Source organism: Crocuta crocuta, unplaced genomic scaffold, assembly GCF_008692635.1.
Source record: "Crocuta crocuta isolate KB4526 unplaced genomic scaffold, BGI_CrCroc_1.0 scaffold147, whole genome shotgun sequence".
In the NCBI taxonomy this organism is placed as follows: Eukaryota; Metazoa; Chordata; class Mammalia; order Carnivora; family Hyaenidae; genus Crocuta; species Crocuta crocuta.
Genome location: NW_027532594.1, coordinates 4339724 through 4358186, shown reverse-complemented (window position 1 = coordinate 4358186; position 18463 = coordinate 4339724). Strand labels below are relative to the sequence as shown.

The window sequence follows — 18463 nt, the reverse complement described above, 5'->3', positions numbered from 1 at the left end:
CTTGGGTGGTCCTGTGACACCCCCCCTTTCTTTCCCGGCTGCCCTACCCTGGGCGAGGCAGTAGGTCAAAGCCACTGGAACGGTTTTGTGTCAATTGGCATTTTTTTTTCCTGAAGGCTACACATTCCCAGGTTTATGCTTCCTGAAGGGTTTGTTAGTTGAGGCTTGTTCTCCGTGGGTAGAAGTTCATCAAATACTGCCCCATCCTGAAAAGTGGGGACTCAGGGCTTAGATGTCACTGGATTTGTACATATCTGAAAGCAGTCTTGTAATTGGCACGTTGCCGATGGTTTTTTTGAAAAACACCTCTTCTATGGTTGACGGACTAATAGAACGTAAAGCTGGCAAAAGCAACAGGAGTTTTCCAAAGCGACAGGGTTGAGTGGGATATCTGGAAGAGGAGAAGCCATGACAGCAAGGTAAGAGCAAGGACTCATGGGAACTCGTATCTCATACGTGAACGCACACCGTCTTCAGCATAATTGCCTGTCTGGGCCTCTTTAATACCACACTCTCCCAGCAACAGAGACCTAGGCAGGTGCTACTGGCCCTGTTGTGTGGGTTGAATACTCAAGGCACGAAGAACTTGATGCTGACAAAATCACTATCTTTATGTTAGCAAAGGGGTTGCATTTTGTTTGGAGAAAAAGTAATTTTAAGAAATAGGTACTGGAGCACCTGGGTGGCTCAGTCGGTTAAGCGTCTGACTTCAGCTCAGGTCATTATCTCACCATTCTTGAGTTCGAGCCCCATGTTGGGCTCTATGCTGACAGCTCAGAGCCTGGAGCCTGCTTCAGATTCTGTGTCTCCCTCTCTCTCTCTCCTTCCCCCACTCGCACTCTGTCTCTCTCTCAAAAATAAACATTTTTAAAAATTTTAAAGAAATATGGTACTAGGTTTAAGTCAAATAATATACTAAAGGTTGCCAGCATAGAAAATACCCATGGTTTTCCTGATAAAAGTAGCGATAACATCCACATTTTCTGATCCCCAAGGCTCTCTCATCAGGCTAGTCTCCCTCATATAAAATGGATTCCTTCTCAAAGCAATTCTCCAAATTATTATTCAGGCATTATACTTAGTCACTCTCAGGAATAATTCCATCCTTATTACACTGCAAATTAAAGACTAAGTTCTGTTGGGTGGCAGTGCCACCCAACTTTCATGTCAATGAAATTGGCATATAATTAAAGATGTGAGAAATTGCTTAACAATTTCCTCTCTTGATGTCCCAACATGCGTCTGTGCTCAGATGTGCAAGTTCGATTTTCTGCTGCCTTTAGATGCCTATAAGCCACTTCCTCACAGCAGCCCTTTTGCTTCTCAGTCAATTGTTTGGAATCAGGTACCCATATACTCTACAGGGAGACCTCCCTCCACGACAACACACCTCTTGGAAGACTGAGCTCCAGGGACACCTGTGTGTAACTAGCTGGGCCTAACCTCTGGCCACAAGGTGCTAGAAACTGACAGATATCAAAATTCCTTTATAGGAGCTAGGTGGCTGAACACTGCGTTTAACTGACTGATCACTCCACTGGGCAAATAGAATCCAGGGAAGAAATTGTCATGGTTGTCTGTTAGCTTTGAGCTCGCTCTCTTCCACCTGACATGAGGCTGATCATTCTTTCTGAGCCTCTGAGGACCCCGTTTGGCCCTTTCAATGCCCACCTTCATAATCACCCAGGGACAAGGACGACCAGACCACATTTAATAATGAAGTATGGAAATGGTGGAGCTTAGCTACATTTTTAAAAACACCCTCACCCTATCACTTGCTCTCCTTGCTCAAAGTATCTTCCATGTCTCCTGGAAAGTAATCCCCAGGATCCACATCTCCCTTCCCCCTTGGTCATTTACTCTCTTCAACAGCTCTGTTTCCCTTGAGAGGGTCAGGCTGAGCAGCAAGGACTCTGCAGGGGGTAAGAAGCAGGGGCTGCCTGGACCAGCCTCTGCCATGTGTGAAGCACTCACCCAACGTGCTGGACGTTTCCCACAGTGAAGAACCACTGTGGGAAATAGTAACTTTCAGAAAGGATCGATTTTGGGGAATCCATAGACCATTAACTCCTGATTTTCTGCAAGTAGATTATCCTCTCACCTACTCACCCACTCCTTTCATTTCCTAGTTAGGAAGGGACTGGTTAGTCAACAAGAATTAATTGTCTGTTCTATGTCGAGTACTGTATTACCTAGAAACAATAATAATGTGTGTGTGTGTGCACATGAGAGAGAGACAGACAGACTGAGACAGTGAGAGAGAGTCTGACTATTCAACGTACTATCTTTTAGAATATAGGGGCACTTGGGTGGCTCAATCGATTTCAGCTCAGGGCATGATCTCATGGTTCATGAGATCAAGCCCCATGTTGGGCTCTGCACTGACAGCACAGAGCCTGCTTGGGATTCTCTCTCTCACCCTCTCTCTCTGTCTCTCCCCACTCTCAAAATAAATAAATAAACAAACAAACGTTTAATAAACAAAATTCAATGTCAAAGCAAATGTGTTCCTTCAATGAATAATTTCCTTGTTTTCAGGCTGGGGTAGAAGTAATATACTTGCCATTTTCCTAAAACAGAATTTTGTTAATTTGTGGTTTAGCTCTCTCAGGTCACCCTAGGAGAAGTTTCTGGTATGCCAGACCCTCTCAGACTCCCCTTCCTCCATGCTGGCACCTCCCACAGCACCTCTATTAGTCGCTCTGCTGGCTTTCCTTGCAGCCCTTCTCTCCTGCTGAAGTCCTGCCATTCAAGGACCAGCTCACATGTCTTCTCCTCCATCATCCAGCCTTTCCAGACTTTTCTCACCACCTAGAATTCATCTCTCCCACTCCACACTTTGCTTTTTCTCTCTTCTCTATTCTAAATTGAATGATCACTTCTGCCTACTTCATGCAATGGTAAGGGAAAGTGTCTTTTTCTTTCTAGCGTCCCACAATGCTCACCAGGAGCCCCTCACGTAGCAGAGTACTCAGCAAATGCTTGACTGAAACAGTAAGTGGATATCATATTCTTTTCAGTGCACTGTTCTTTATACCTCAATGACTATAGATGTCAGAGGTCAGTTATGATATACAAGTTCATTTTCAGTGGGGAAGTGGGGGAAGTGCCCAAATTACGTACTGTTCCATTTTATAATTTTGAGCAAATATTAAGTGCTTACTATACATTCTGAACTTTAACATGGATTTAAACGTTTAAAACCATGGTACTTTAATGAAAGACATATACATATGCACTATCACTCAACACAGTTTCATTGACATTCCATGGACAGGGAACAGTTTTATTCATTAGTTTTCAAAAGAGGATTTATAATAGAAAAAAGCAGCTCATAGTAGAAGTGGTATCACCCCCAGTGAATACAGCTGACTTGGGATTTCGCTGACCCCTTAGGTGAGGGAGGCATTAACTGCCTCTACCCTCTCAATGTAGTTACTCCTTGCACAGTGTCTGCGGGTGATTTTGAGATGATCGAGACAGGTTTGCATGGGGTTCCTTTCAAGGTCAATCAAAGAATAAGCAACAATAGTAATTCTGTTCTAACCTCAGATCTACCACAGTCCTAACTTAGGAAGCTAGCAGGGTCCCACTACTCTTTAAAAGCTTTGCTTTTTTTCCATCTTAAAATGGAATCTGAAAGTCTATAATTCTTTTTTTTTTAATGTTTTTTTATTTATTTCTAGGAGAGAGAGAGAGAGAGAGACACAGCGTGAGCAGGGGAGGGTCAGAGAGAGAGGGAGTCACAGACTGAAACAGGCTCCAGGCTCTGAGCTGGCAGTCAGCACAGAGCCCGACGCGGGGCTCGAACCCACGAACCGCGAGATCATGACCTAAGTGAAAGTCAGACGCTTAACCGACTAAGCCACCCAGGTGCCCCAGAAAGTCTATAATTCTTGATGGACTTGTCCATTGGTGCCAGGAGGAGCACTGCTGGAGCCCCAGTGACTGAGAGTTCCAACGACTAGCCAAGAAGATTCTCTGCCAGTGGGCCCTGCTTGGCCAGAAGTTGCTATGACTCAAAAGAACTCAATGGATACCAGTCACCAAAGCCAAACAGCAATCATGATGGGGTTAAAGATAGCCTCTCAAGGATGATGTGACCACTCTCTAATATGTCAACTAATATACCACTTTGACCTTCATTTTTGACCTTTGCCTTATCAGGGTCCATTCACACCAATGTGTTCCAATGTTTTGGTGGATCAACTTGTTCAGGCAGGACAGCCAGAAGGAGTCTGGCAATGCTTTCACTTGGATAATCTAATCTTATCTGCTCCTCTCACCCATCCTGCGCAATAGGTAAGGACACAGATTCTAGCTAAATTAGCTGGCTGGCAACAGGATGATGAGTCACAGGGTCTGAACTGGCTTATTACCGCCTGCTCACACATTCACATTGGAAGCAATTTTCTTAAGTGCACATTCAAGGCAAACAAGAGTCACCTGGTATGGATGTAGCTGTTGAGGGTTAGCTGAGCCTCGTCTTGAAGGGCTGCGATGGCGGCAGCATTCCGGAAACTTCTCAGTTCAGAACCACTATGTGTAGGAACTAGAAATGAAGACCAGGAAACTGTGATAAGTGGCAGAGGAAACGCAGATGGGAAAGCAGCTCTCTGGAAATAGATGGCCAGCAGAACAGCAGGGTCCCCACTATTGAAAGTGGGGCCAGCCTAAGAGTATCAGCCCCCTTAAAAACCATCACCTCTTTTTGCAATGATCAGTCTGGACTTTGAGGTGGCTGAATTAGTGAGGTGGCAAAACTGGGGAAGGAGAAGACACAGGGGGTTGCATCGGCCTACCAGCTTTGAAAGTGACGATGCATTTTAGACAGGCAAATTCGGTAGCATCTAACCGGAGTTGTCTAAACCGAGCCACCACCTCTTGTAAAGCTTGTATTTCAGATATGATCTTGTTCAGCNAGGCTCCAGACTCTGAGCTGGCAGTCAGCACAGAGCCCGACGCGGGGCTCGAACCCACGAACCGCGAGATCATGACCTAAGTGAAAGTCAGACGCTTAACCAACTAAGCCACCCAGGTGCCCCAGAAAGTCTATAATTCTTGATGGACTTGTCCATTGGTGCCAGGAGGAGCACTGCTGGAGCCCCAGTGACTGAGAGTTCCAACGACTAGCCAAGAAGATTCTCTGCCAGTGGGCCCTGCTTGGCCAGAAGTTGCTATGACTCAAAAGAACTNGACTAAGCCACCCAGGTGCCCCAGAAAGTCTATAATTCTTGATGGACTTGTCCATTGGTGCCAGGAGGAGCACTGCTGGAGCCCCAGTGACTGAGAGTTCCAACGACTAGCCAAGAAGATTCTCTGCCAGTGGGCCCTGCTTGGCCAGAAGTTGCTATGACTCAAAAGAACTCAATGGATACCAGTCACCAAAGCCAAACAGCAATCATGATGGGGTTAAAGATAGCCTCTCAAGGATGATGTGACCACTCTCTAATATGTCAACTAATATACCACTTTGACCTTCATTTTTGACCTTTGCCTTATCAGGGTCCATTCACACCAATGTGTTCCAATGTTTTGGTGGATCAACTTGTTCAGGCAGGACAGCCAGAAGGAGTCTGGCAATGCTTTCACTTGGATAATCTAATCTTATCTGCTCCTCTCACCCATCCTGCGCAATAGGTAAGGACACAGATTCTAGCTAAATTAGCTGGCTGGCAACAGGATGATGAGTCACAGGGTCTGAACTGGCTTATTACCGCCTGCTCACACATTCACATTGGAAGCAATTTTCTTAAGTGCACATTCAAGGCAAACAAGAGTCACCTGGTATGGATGTAGCTGTTGAGGGTTAGCTGAGCCTCGTCTTGAAGGGCTGCGATGGCGGCAGCATTCCGGAAACTTCTCAGTTCAGAACCACTATGTGTAGGAACTAGAAATGAAGACCAGGAAACTGTGATAAGTGGCAGAGGAAACGCAGATGGGAAAGCAGCTCTCTGGAAATAGATGGCCAGCAGAACAGCAGGGTCCCCACTATTGAAAGTGGGGCCAGCCTAAGAGTATCAGCCCCCTTAAAAACCATCACCTCTTTTTGCAATGATCAGTCTGGACTTTGAGGTGGCTGAATTAGTGAGGTGGCAAAACTGGGGAAGGAGAAGACACAGGGGGTTGCATCGGCCTACCAGCTTTGAAAGTGACGATGCATTTTAGACAGGCAAATTCGGTAGCATCTAACCGGAGTTGTCTAAACCGAGCCACCACCTCTTGTAAAGCTTGTATTTCAGATATGATCTTGTTCAGCTTCTGGGAATCTGTGTTGTCACCATTCATGCCTAGAATAGAAATATGGAATAACTGCTCTAATATGAAGGCATTTTCATGATTTAATATTGATTTTTGACAGAATTCTGCATATCAATATCTATTCAATTGTCACTCTAAGATATCTGATTCCGTGTAAACTGGCTATATTGTATGAAAGTTAATATAAAATCTTCTCTTGGATGATAACAAACACAGTAATTTGCATTTAAATAACAATGCAAGCAGTCATGAATACAACAAAACAACATTATTTGCATTTAAATATAGATTTATAAATGACAGGTATACTCTATTGTTCAGCAGGAATTTGTTATTCTTTACATGTTGTTCTTTTTTCAGTAATGTATTTTTATGGTAATTTCTACAACAAAGTCATTAAATTGTGCAATTCTTACCAGATACAGCCAGTAGAGTGTTAGCATCAACCGGAATGGCCCATTGTGCTATTCCTAGAACAAACAGTTCTCTCCAAGCATCTTCCAAAAGCATCAGCTGTCATACAATAGATGTATAATATAATATAGTGTGTAATTTATAAATTTATAAACAATTTCAATATGTAAATTTCCATTATTTTAAAAAGTGTTTTAAATGCCTGTCTTGGTCATTTTCCCCCTGAATATTCTAGCTTTCTTTTATTTTACATACTTTCCTTTTTGAAAAGGTGCCTATAGATAAGCACATGCATCTGAGAGTCAGCCATTCCAATTCTCCAAACTTTGCTTCCTTTGGAAAAGGATTTACCCTTCTTGTCCTTGCTTCCATTCATTCCTGACCACCTAGAAACTTCTCCAGAGACCCAGGCTCAGTGAAATGCCACCAGCAGCTCAGCAGGTGACCCCCTTCATATAAAATGCTGATATTATCAGGGTTGAGGATTACAGACTAAGCGTGCAGATCTGGGCCCCCATCTCCCTAGAGCGTTGGGGGGCTGGGCTGGGAGTGAGAAGAGATCACTAATTCCCAAGAGGCATGCAGGGAAATCAGGGTGTAATTATGTTAATCGGGTTTTGCTGAGTTTACCTCATCTCACTGCCTGATTTTTCTGAGACTCATAAGTGGACAGCATCAAGGTGCTTGTCATTTTCATTCTAAGAAAATGTGCTACTGAATATTTAAAATAAAAATCTCGCTCCTTTTCCAAATTAATATACTGGATTCCACTTCACTGCAGTTTGCTGGTTGTTGAAGGGTTTCCACTAAAGGGCTAAGTGGCAGACAGTAAGTAAATTTTGTTTGTATTAAAGAGTATACAAATACCTGTTTTGAGAAACAATTGGCAGTGCGCATGGGTGCGCACACACGTGCAAGCACACACACACCACACACACACACAGCAAGTGGTTAGAGTCATCCAGTAAACCTGGTCAAAGATAGAACCTAACCATTTTGGGGGAAAAAATCTGTTTTTGAAAAATCTCTCAAAAACCAGCCAATTCTGGATGATTTATGTGAAGGGATTTCCTTTTGGGAGCTATGAGCTGAATTGTGAAGGCTTGTAACCAAAATCACAATAAGACCAAAGGTTTAATTTTGAAAATGCTTTATTTTCAGTTTTATTGCATTAAGTACAGAAAATAATACTTCAAAAATGCAAGGTAAACAATATCTAATTCTGGCCATGTCTGAGAGTCCAGGAAAACAAGAACACCCCATACTAGAAGATTAAATGTTTTGAGGACATTGCTAGGTCTCTCTGTAGGAAGCATGCTTCATATTAAAGGGCACTATCATGCTTTAACTAGGTATAAAATGAATTAAATACATAAACCATTTGCTTTTAAAATTACTTATTAGCCTTTTGGGAAGTTTGTCATTAATTTCCATGAGTGTCTGGGTAACCACCCAATGGTTATGAACACTTCATTTTCTTTCTTCCCCTCAAGATTAGAAAAATTCCAGCAGAAGCTACTCCTGATATTCCTAACAACAAAATTTCTGGCTTTTGGTATGATGTAATTTTTAGCAGCACACACTTTTTTCCCCCTCTGAATGTCATTTACAACTACAGAATTATGCACAATGCCCATTTGTTTACAAAATCTCTAAAAGTACTTGAAGAATCAAGGGAGATCCTAGCCTACAGGAGGTATGCAATGGACCCTTTAGCCGTACATGCTGATAGATTAGTGGTCAAGGCTGTGGGTATCACAATGGAAAATATAAAGCTCTAGACATAAAATATTAAGACTAGATCTGAAAATATTACAGGGGAATACTCTCATCATCTATTTCTCTCAGGTCCAATGTTCTTAAGAAACATTGTTTTATTAGCAATTTTAAATATCACTAAAATTTTTTAAATGTGTGATTCAATTTAACAAAAAGAGAGAGAAAGATAATGATCTTCTATATTTGTTTTTCATAGCCCAAATCTAACATGTCTGAAATAACATAATTACATTTCTTAGAAAGGGTTCCATAGCTAGATATTTTGAACCCACAGTAGGAAGCTAGGAAAAACCGTTTCCCCGTTGCTGTTAAGAAAGGACGCTTGGCCTTCGTGATTTATCCAGATAACCTCCAGTTTCATAAGGCTGACTACGTTGTTTTTTTCCCAACCCCCTCCCCAGAGAGCTCAGTACCCTCTTGGTCATACCTGGTCTTGCAAAGATAGCGTGGAGAAAGCTGGTACACTCTTAGCCCACTTGATGCTCATAAACAGAAGCCTGGCAGCTGATTCACACACTGACTCTGTGGCCACTTCATACAGATACATTGGGGTCCCATTCACTTCATGGGGGTACTGAGCAGGGAAGAAAGAGAAACACCAGGGAGTGAGGAAACCACAGCTTTGCAAGAAGAGCCAACCTTCTAATTTTCTAATTAGAACAGGGAAGGAGACAGGAATTCGGTGTTCTGCTGAAACATGCAGTTGCCATTGGTAGATTAAAAAAAAAAAAAAAAAACACCCAAACATCTATATCTATAGACTTTGAGAAATAATAACCACTAGGACAGGCCCATTTCCAGTCTTTGGGGGCCCGTTCCTTCCAGAGGGGCATCTGGCTTTTCTATCCGCTGTAGCAAATTTTCCTCAGGCTGAGCAAAGTGCCGGGCCTGTCTCCCAATTTAGACAAGAGCTGCTTGCATTTGTGTCAATAAAAATAGATGTGAAAAAAGTATAAATTAATAGGCATCCCAACACAAATATGCATATGAGTATTTTTAGAAAGGATTAGTATATTATGGAAATATTTCAATTAGACATCTTAATCATTCACAGAGCATTCCCATTCATAACTGACAACATATTCATAACACTACTTTCCCAAGCTTATTATACACATCAAGGGTAAGAAAGCAATATTAAATATTGTGCTTGTGCGGGTGCCCAGGTGTTTGGCTTCCCTGCAGCGTGGGGCTGCAGCTGGCCCTCCCCTTCGCGGCCTCGAGTGGGTGCCTTGGGTAGGTACCAGCTGGAAGCCTGGAAGGTAGTCCCTAGGTGGCAGCCTTTTGAAGTGGTTCAGGCTGTGGCCCTGCTAAGTAGAGACTCGATCGATCGTGGTGTAAATACATGCGTGTCTGAAGAGAGTGAAGGGAGAGTAGAAAATAAAGCCAGATTCCTCAGACTCTCCTAACAGGGTGAGCTCCACACGCTGTTGTTGCATTAGGGACCCCCAGCTTTCCCCAAAGAAACCGATCCCTGAGATCTTCAACTCAGGGACTCTTTTCTACCAGCTGTAGCCAACTCTTTTTTGCTAAAACCAGAAGTGTTCTTCTGGTCTCCAGAAATACCTAGGTTGTTCAGCCACGGCTCCACACCAGGGCATTTTTGTACATCCTCCATGGAGAAAGGGACTCAATGGGGAATGGGCCAGGGAGTGTACATTTGTAGCCATCTCAGAGAGTGACTTTACCACACACTAAAATTTGAGCACCACTGGCTGAACAGGGGAGAGCAAGGGGTCTACAGCTCCCGCAGAGCCTGACCCAGCACCGTGACCAGGTGGGTCTTTAGCTTGAACCCATCCCTGCTCAGAAGAAATGGATTCGCCCCTCTCCTCCCTCCACTAAGCACCAGACTCCTTGAGTACAGCAGGGACACGGACCTTGGGCGTGGGCTGAGCCAGACTCACGAGAGTCTGCCGCTCCGGGGTGGCGGACACGGCGGCCAGCTCCAAGCCATGCGGCTCCAGCTGCGTGACTGCGGTGAAGAAGGCTGGTGCGGGCAGCGCTGCCGAGGGGAAGTGCGCCGCCGCCCCGTTCTCTTCCTTATGTCCACGGAAGTAGAGAGCCACCTGCTTGCGAATGGTGGATGTCCGAGGCCCCCGCTCGTGCTGCACCGCTGCAGAGACAGACAGATGGACAAATGCACCCGATCAAAGACTCGACAACACTTAGCCGAATGCCCCATCCAGGCAGGCAAGGTCACTAAAGAGGTGAAGAGAGGGAGGGAGAGGGAATGTGCACTCGGAGGACGCTCTGAGGTCGTCTAACTCTTACACTGGAGGCAGAGAGATAAGGCTGAGAAGAGGAGCTGGGCCCCAAGTGTCCTGATAATGGCCACGCCTCAAGCAAGACTAGGTGGGCTCAGGGCTCTTTTCCACCCAGGGTGGTCGCAGCGAAACCAGAAACCCTCTGAGCGGGAGTACTTAGATACCCTTGTATGAGACAAAGGGGAGACGGAGCATTGCGCCCAGGCAGGCACAGCATCCCTGCACACTTTTCCCACTCCCCCACCTCCACCCCCGCGGAAATGGCGTTTGGCCTCTGAGGGCCTCAGGAGAAAAGGACCCGAGCCTGGAACACATTGTGGGATGGAACGAGGGAGCGCCTGTCTTGGAGTGTGCTGGAGGAAGGCAGGGGAGATGTGACAATTACCGCCAACAGTTTAAACAAACAAATTAATTCAGGGCAATCTTCCGCTCGCAGAGCTTGACAACTTGTCAATACACAAGTTCAACAGGTTGGACGCTCCCTCCTGCTTCCTGCGTTGTGGAGGAAGGATCACTCCCCAGTGGGCGCTGTGCCTCCTGGAGCTGCCACCCAGCCCGGCCCATCGCCAAGGCAAAGTCCTCTGAGGATCCTGTCTTGAGGCCCCATTCCTCCCTTTTGACCAGGACCCAGCCCCCGGCCAGGCCTGGGGCGCCCTCGCCAGGCCAACACCGGGCACGCACTTGGACTGAGCTCTGCACAAGAAGCATCTGACTCCCTAGTTCTTGCTGCGTTTGTTTGAGAGCCTTCTGGGAGTTGGGTGTCAGAGGCACCCACAGGTGACACCCTGCCTCTCCAGTCCCTTTTTGTAAAACAAACAGAAGGCCCAGAAAAAACCCAGATCGCCACAGTGGCTGTCCTGATTTTGGAATCTTAATTAATTAGCAAACAAGGGCTTGAAATTCCCCGTGCTTGTGTTTCTGCCCTCCCTCCTCCAACACAGTTCCCTAGTCCCCATGATCTCCACCCTGGAAGACTCTCCAGACTGCGAGATCCTGAGGGAGACTAACAGGCTTAGAGGTGGTCACAAAGGAACTGCAAGGAGAGGTGAGAAGAGATATTAGGATGTGAAGCAGGAAATACCACGTGTGTGTGCCCATCGGACTGGGGCCACCGGGAGCGCTAGCTCCATGGGGGTGGTTGTAGGGCACAAGTTTCCAACGTGGCCATGGGCCATACTTTGAGAGTTCAATAGGGTGGGGGGGTAGGAGGCTCATGCAGAGAGACGGAAGGATATGACTGAAAGTCCAAGGCCAATTCCCAGCATCTGGGAAGATGTGCTGGGGAGATTACTTACATGCATTGGAGTGCCATGCATTTTCTGTTTACATATAATTTACTTACTAGTCAACCAACATTAGAGAAATAAAAAGCTGTACTGATTACCATCTTTGTTCATGTTGACTTCCAAACACTTCTTCAGCCGACACGCCCTACACTGGTTTCTGTGCGTCTTGTCCACCGGGCAGCCTCCCTGGAACAGAGCGCAGGCAGTCAGCGACCCCCAGGGCCTTGAGACTGGAGACGCGAAGCCGGCGCCTGGTGGAGAGAAACGTGGAGGCGGGGACGGACTCCGCCACGGACTTAGGAGCTGCAAGCCTGGGTCCGCCAGCCTCAAAGGCCTGGTCCGCCAGCCTCAAAGGCCTTGGGCACGAGCAGAGCCAGGCAGACGGAGGGCTGGGATTCCGGGGGCTACTTCAGGGCTACTTCCAGGGGCTATGTTCAAAAGGAACATCCCCTGACCCTACGAAAGTGGAGAAGGAGGAAAAGTCCTTCGCCAAGCAAGTGAAGGGTCCAAGCGCCTTGTTGCCTGACTCTGCCTTGCTGGAAGGAGCGACTTCCTCCAGGCGCGGAGGTAGTGGAGTAGGGGCGAGACTTTCAGTACCGAAGACAGCGACCTGGCCCCAGAGGAGGAGGCGCCAGAGCTGGGCCGGAGCCGGCTTGCCTGTCGGGATCGCCGCCACGCCCCTCTTCCTGCCAAGCATTCTCTCCGCCATCAGGTCTGGAGTCTACCTCTTTCTGTCACTTTCGGTCAGATAGATGTCTCCCATTTATTCTTCACTATCCAGTTTCCTTACTCTTGCCTTTGTACCTGAGGCCATCCTTATAACCAGCATGTGAAACTTGTCTTACAGACTAGCCTCAGCCCAGATTCATGGAAACATAGCCATTCAGGGAAGGTGAGGCAGAAGCCAGAGTGATTAGCAAGGCAAGACATACAGAGGTGAGGATGGAAAAAGAAGAGTCCAAAGCCTGGGCAAATTCTAGAAATGCCCACTATGGAAATATGACCAGGAAGATAATGTGATGGGCTGTCCGACAAAACGATAATATGGACTGAGAAAGTTGGCATGATAACTGGGAAAAAAGAGCTGATTGCTGACTTACAAATATTTATTTGAGATGCTCGAGAAAATAAACGTTTTAAGTAATGAAATTTTCTGGAAAAATATTGGAAGAGGAAATTTACAGAGAAAGTTTCTGATGGAACTTCTGTGTTCATTCAGTGTTAGGTGTTATTATTGAGGGAACATATACATAGATACATAAAGAGTCACAGCTACATATGCATTTTGTGCACCAAAAATACAGAATAAGTTTGGTGCTCTCCTGTGTTTATATGACTTGCTACTGTTACATGTGCAGTGGGAAGAAAGAGAATATAATAAAAACATTTTTATTTTGCTTCATAACCTTAAAAAATCATATACTCTGAATTTGGAATATGCACACTTTCTGAAATAGCCCTTAGGAAAAAAATAACACACTTGAATATACTTTTTATGAGATCCCACCCTTCTGATTTAAAATATGTTGAGGTATTTAAAACAAAGGCGGGGCAGGGGGGGTTCATAATAATTTCTATATGTTTTCATTACTGTTGACAATAAATTGGAGTATTATTTACCTAATCTTAGAATAAAAGAGATAAAGGAAATAATCTTTGCTTTCTAAGTTAATTCTTTAGGTCATCTTTGCTGGCCAGTGTAATAGCTCAATGTAAAGAGGTTTAGAGAATTTGTTATTAAATGAAGTCATATATCTATCCTCAAATGTAATCTTTCTAGTATTCTGATAAACAAGCTAGTGCAAAATGGAAGCTTCATTTGTTCTTAAGAGTGTCTTCAAATCAGATCATATGTATATAAATATCTGAAGCTTGAGAGAAAGATGAGTGCTTGAGCTCAGCCCATTTATTCTCTCTGCAAGGAGAGGACACCAAGCCTGATGAGTCTATTATCAGTCCTTTACAAGGACTTGGACTGACATCAATATGTTTCCATTGATAGCCAACCCCTTTGAAAATATCAAGCATAGCATCTGAGATTTTGATTCCCCAATTCTGTGCATTGCATAAAATTAAAAGGTAATTTAAGTAGAAGCCTGCTCAAATCTGATGACCCACAGTGATCCCATATTCCTGTGAGGCTACAGGGATACAGCCCTGCATGTGTGTAATGTGATGTGTCCATATGGTGAGCTAGAAACTGATACAGAGCTGTGTACCCAATTAAGCAGGTAACAGGGCTGGAGTTCAAAATGACTTATCCAAATGTAAATATCATCATGTTCTTGTTGATAATCCAAATCTATTGGAAATTGCTATAAGCAGACATAGCTTTAGAAATAGAATAATTCACTAGCACCAGACAATATTTGTGTATGTATATACATATATAAATATTAATTAGTGAAGATGTTTTAGCATTTTGGTTACCAAAGGATGACTTCTGACTAATACTCTCTCCAGGATCTTCTTGGGAGTCAAGGTGGTGGCTCTGTGGTGAGGGTCTGTGTGCCTGGCTGAGGAGAAGGCAAAGTGTGGGGCCAAAAGGCTGATCTCCTTGAAATGAGCCTATTACTGAGCTGGAAACTAAGTCAGGGGATCCAACTTGCTCTTTCTGGAAGCTTTGGCTCACTCTCAGCCCATGCTTTAACCCCCTTGTCTCTCTGAGAGAGTTCTGCTTGCTCAAGACCAACACACAACCAACCAGGCACATCTTCTAAGGAGAGAAACAGGAGATAATGGGAGCCTTGGAGAGGATCCCACTTACCTCTTCCTTGAGAGCCTTCTCTTCCTGCTCACTATACCCTTTCCCCATCAGCCCCAGCTAAAGTCACATGGGGGCTGAAGCCCCACTGACCACTACCAGAGCGGTCCTGCTACTGCGGAAGTTGAAAGGACACAGCCAGCCCTTCACAGGGCAAGCCCTCTGTGCTCCAAATGACCATGCTCACCTTGGGTGGCAACCTTGATTGGGATGCCTTGTGGCTTTTACTTCTGCCATGGCAGGCAGCGGTCAGGGCACGGAGCTTGGGTGCTGCTAGGAATGGCGTTGGGGTGCAGGCAACAGAACGTAGCCTTTTCTCCAGCTTGCACTTTGTGGTTTAAATTCTGAGGTTCCGTAGGTCCCCTGAGTTGGCTTCAAAGCCACTGGGTGTGGGCCATACCCTGTGTCAAAGTGTGTCAGAGGATTGCAAAAAGTGGGATGGCTGTGTGTGTGTGTGTGTGTGTGTGTGTGTGTGTGTGTGTGTGTAGGGAGGAGCCGGGATTCAGATATCCCCCTGCAAACTCTGTATCTTCCTTTACCTCTTCCTGCCTTTCCCACGCGGAAGGGCCGCTGAGCGTTGAGGCGGGAAGAAGGGAGAGGAAGGGAGAGGTCAGAGCTCGGTCTCTCCCCAGCAGCTTGGAAACTCGGAGGAGGCCTTGGCACAAACAAAGGAAGGGGAGGCAGCAGACGGGAGCCGGGCGGTGCAGCCCTGGCCGAGGTACCTGGTTTCCAGATTTGCAGACATACGTCCTGTTCCTGCGGATACTCCGTTTGAAAAACCCCGAGCAGCCGTCGCACGCGTAGACCCCGTAGTGTTTCCCCGAGCTGCGGTCGCCGCACACTTTACAGGGGATATCTAAAATACGGCCTGAAATCGCAGGAAAGACGGAGAAGGGGGGAAGGGGAGAGAGGGCGAGGAGGGCGGAGGAGAGGGAGGAAAGGGGAGCGGGAGAGAGAGATGCTAAGCAATCTGACCTCTGAAGGGATTAGCACCGAAGCTGCGGTAAAAGCAAATAATGAAGTGATTTTATAGCCAAACTTTTTTTCCTTGAGCAAGTGTCAGTTTCCTACAATGAGCATTATTCATGCACCGCTACATGTATTTGGGTCTCTTCTAATCGCCGAGACCCATTTTGGAATAAAAGAGCACAGCAGGCCGGGGCGGCAGCGCGGCCCGCCGCTGCCTTTCTGCTCCGCGGAAAGTTTGGCCGCCTCCCTCCCCCGCTCTCGCATTAAACAGAGAAAGTTGTTAGCGCGCGAGGAGACAAACTTGAAATGTAAAAGGGGAAAGAAGAAAAACAAACACGGCTGGAACCGGGGATGGCAGCTGGAAGGCAATCGAGTTTTCTCTGAGCTGCCGGGCGGTTGTTATTATTAGGATTATTATTGTAATGCTAATACTAGGATTATTAATGATAATAAGGGTAGTGGTAATTGCCCAACTTTCGCTTTACCTATTTTAAAAAATGCTTAGTGGATCGCTTTTGAGAAATCACTTCTTTTAGGAAAAGAACATTTCCCCCCCAAAGTAACTAGCACCGGGCTGGGCAAACGAGAGAGTGACTCGAGTGCGATCCCTTAGCAGGTTGGCGCGGGCCAGCCACCCCGGCTCCCTCCACTCCCCTGGCTCGTCTTCTCCCAGACCTACCTCCTCACGTGAGATCCCGGGTGGGTCCCTTCCTGCTGGTTTTTTCCACCGCTGCGGGAGGCCGATATTTTAAAGGATGTAGCTGGTTTCCCTAGACTGTCCTCTCTACCCCTATTGACCTTGACAGTCGTCTGGTTTAAGAGAACTTTCCTTGGAATCTCCTCAAGCCTGGGGTGGCCATGGACCTTGGAGGAATGTGAGGGGGAGGGTTGTATCCCAAAATTCAGAAGGGAGGGAACTATTTTCTCTAGGGTTCAAGAGCCCAACAAGCCTGAAGCGATTTATAGGGACTTAGACGTCTTTCCTCCCGCAAAGTAGTGAAGTGTTAACATTTCGATAATAAAAATAATGATAGTAATAATTAACTTCTGTACATGAAATTTTCCAGTCGCTACACGACCGACGGCCTCCAGTCTGGGCCCCAGACGCCTCCGCCTCGCTGAAACCGGACAGTTGCTTCCCGGGGCCCTCCGGTTCGGGAACGCTATCAGGCAGGGGTGCAGAGAGGGGGCTCAGAACCGCCCGGCGAGGGGCGTAGAGGAGGCGAGGGCGCCGCGGGGGGAGGGCCCTTGAGATCTCAGAGGTGGAAACTTGCCCGTGGATTTGAGGCGTCCTGGTAGGCGCGAACTCCTGACCAAGGCCTTGGAGGAGCTGCGGGGGGCCGGGAAGGAGGGAGTTAGGGAGAGCGCCCGCGGTCAGGGCGGGGGTGGGGGTTCGGTAACGACCAAGCGCGGCCTGGGTAATTACAACCCCGCCATAGCACCTGCCTATAGAGCCACCAGTGACCCGTCAAAAAGAGTAGCATGGGAATTCAGACGGCGACAAAGGCTGGTGGGGGAGGCGCGCGGCGCGGCGACCACCGCCTCGGCGCCCCCTTTCCCGTGTGGTGGGAGGAGAGGTTGTGCTGGGGGGAGGAAGGGGCTGGAGGGAGCCAGGCGAGGCCACAGCGGGGCTGGTCGCTCACCTCCTTGGGCCTGTCAGCGCGCCCAAGGGAACCCACAGCGGCCCAGCAACCGGAGACGCGAGCTCTGCTGCGTCGCACTGACGCCAGAAACAGTCAGCTTGGTTTCCATATTTTGCAACCATCGTTCCCAGCATACCACACGCCCTCGGGCTGAGAGGGGCTCCATGTTGGGGGTTCAGCAATCTTGTCACCCCAGCTGTCCTCTTCCCAGTGGTACTTTTGATGAGGCCATATAAGCGCGCAGGAGAGGCATGGTGGGCTTTCTTTTCCCCCGCTTCCCATCCGGACAGAGGACAGGGACACACAGCTCTGGAGAAACCCATNCCGGCAGGGGCACACAGGAGGGAGGGACGCGAAAATTCCGGGGCATAGCGGGTCTGCGCCTCAGACCCCGCCACCCAGCCACGTTAAGGTGAGTTGGGGTCACGAGACAAGCTGGTTGACCCCGTTGCNAGCCTCCCTCGCCAGGGGGTCCCCTCGGGGCTTTTTGTGTGTCATAATTGCCTAAAGATATATGGCAGCTTCGATTACTGTAATTACCATCAGAGGCTGTTGAAAGAAGTTAGTCTGGGCTGCAGGGGTGACTGGCCGGGGTCTTGTTACCACCCAGGCGGGGCTCCCGGGTGACACCGCTCTGCCCTCCAGCTGTGCGAAACCGAGCGAGGCGGGGGCCGCAGACCTCGAGGCCCGGCTCGGTCCTGACCTCGCCCGCTGCGCGCCGACCTCCTCGCCGCCCGGGGCCCGAAGGCCGCAGGTTTCGGGCCCGGCTGCCGCCACCTGTCTGGAGAAGGCCGGGATGCAGCGGCGCCGCGGGCGGGGGCCGCCTTCCTGCGGGCCTGAGAAACTTCAACAGCTGTGGCCGACCCCGCACCGGGTCTCAGGCTTCCGAGGCCGAACTCGGGCCCTTGGGAAGTTGGAAAGCTCCCAAGTTTCCCCAGCGTGTCACTCAGCCTTCCTTCCTTCCTGAGTCCGGACGGTTCGGCTAAGCCCCAGGCCACCGCGCGCGGGTACGGTCCCCGGAGCACCGAGCGTGGCGCCTGCCCCATCCCTTTATTCCGAGGCCTCGCTTTTCAAGCACCC

At 47.6% G+C, this 18463-nt stretch overlaps 1 protein-coding gene across 1 annotated transcript; it reads right to left on the bottom strand.

The window, feature by feature from the left end:
- Positions 1 to 28: 28 nt before the first annotated feature.
- Positions 29 to 17505, bottom strand: NR2E1 (nuclear receptor subfamily 2 group E member 1). The gene is made up of 10 exons (XM_077780040.1): positions 17384 to 17505; positions 16794 to 17182; positions 15494 to 15639; positions 12106 to 12193; positions 10335 to 10570; positions 8882 to 9028; positions 6678 to 6774; positions 6141 to 6290; positions 5785 to 5890; positions 29 to 391 (listed from the first exon to the last, which is right to left on the bottom strand). Exons 1-10 carry the CDS (start codon positions 17503 to 17505, stop codon positions 229 to 231), a joined length of 1644 nt encoding a protein of 547 aa, XP_077636166.1. The 3' UTR covers positions 29 to 228.
- Positions 17506 to 18463: the final 958 nt, after the last annotated feature.

Coding starts and splice junctions, on each gene's coding strand:
- NR2E1 (XM_077780040.1), bottom strand. CDS start 17,505: ATGGTTGCAAAATATGGAAACCAAGCTGACTGTTTCTGGCGTCAGTGC. Junction 6,291..6,677: donor CACTCTACTGGCTGTATCTG/GTAAGAATTGCA, acceptor TTTCTATTCTAG/GCATGAATGGTGACAACACA. Junction 5,891..6,140: donor CATCGTCACTTTCAAAGCTG/GTAGGCCGATGC, acceptor CTTCATTTCTAG/TTCCTACACATAGTGGTTCT.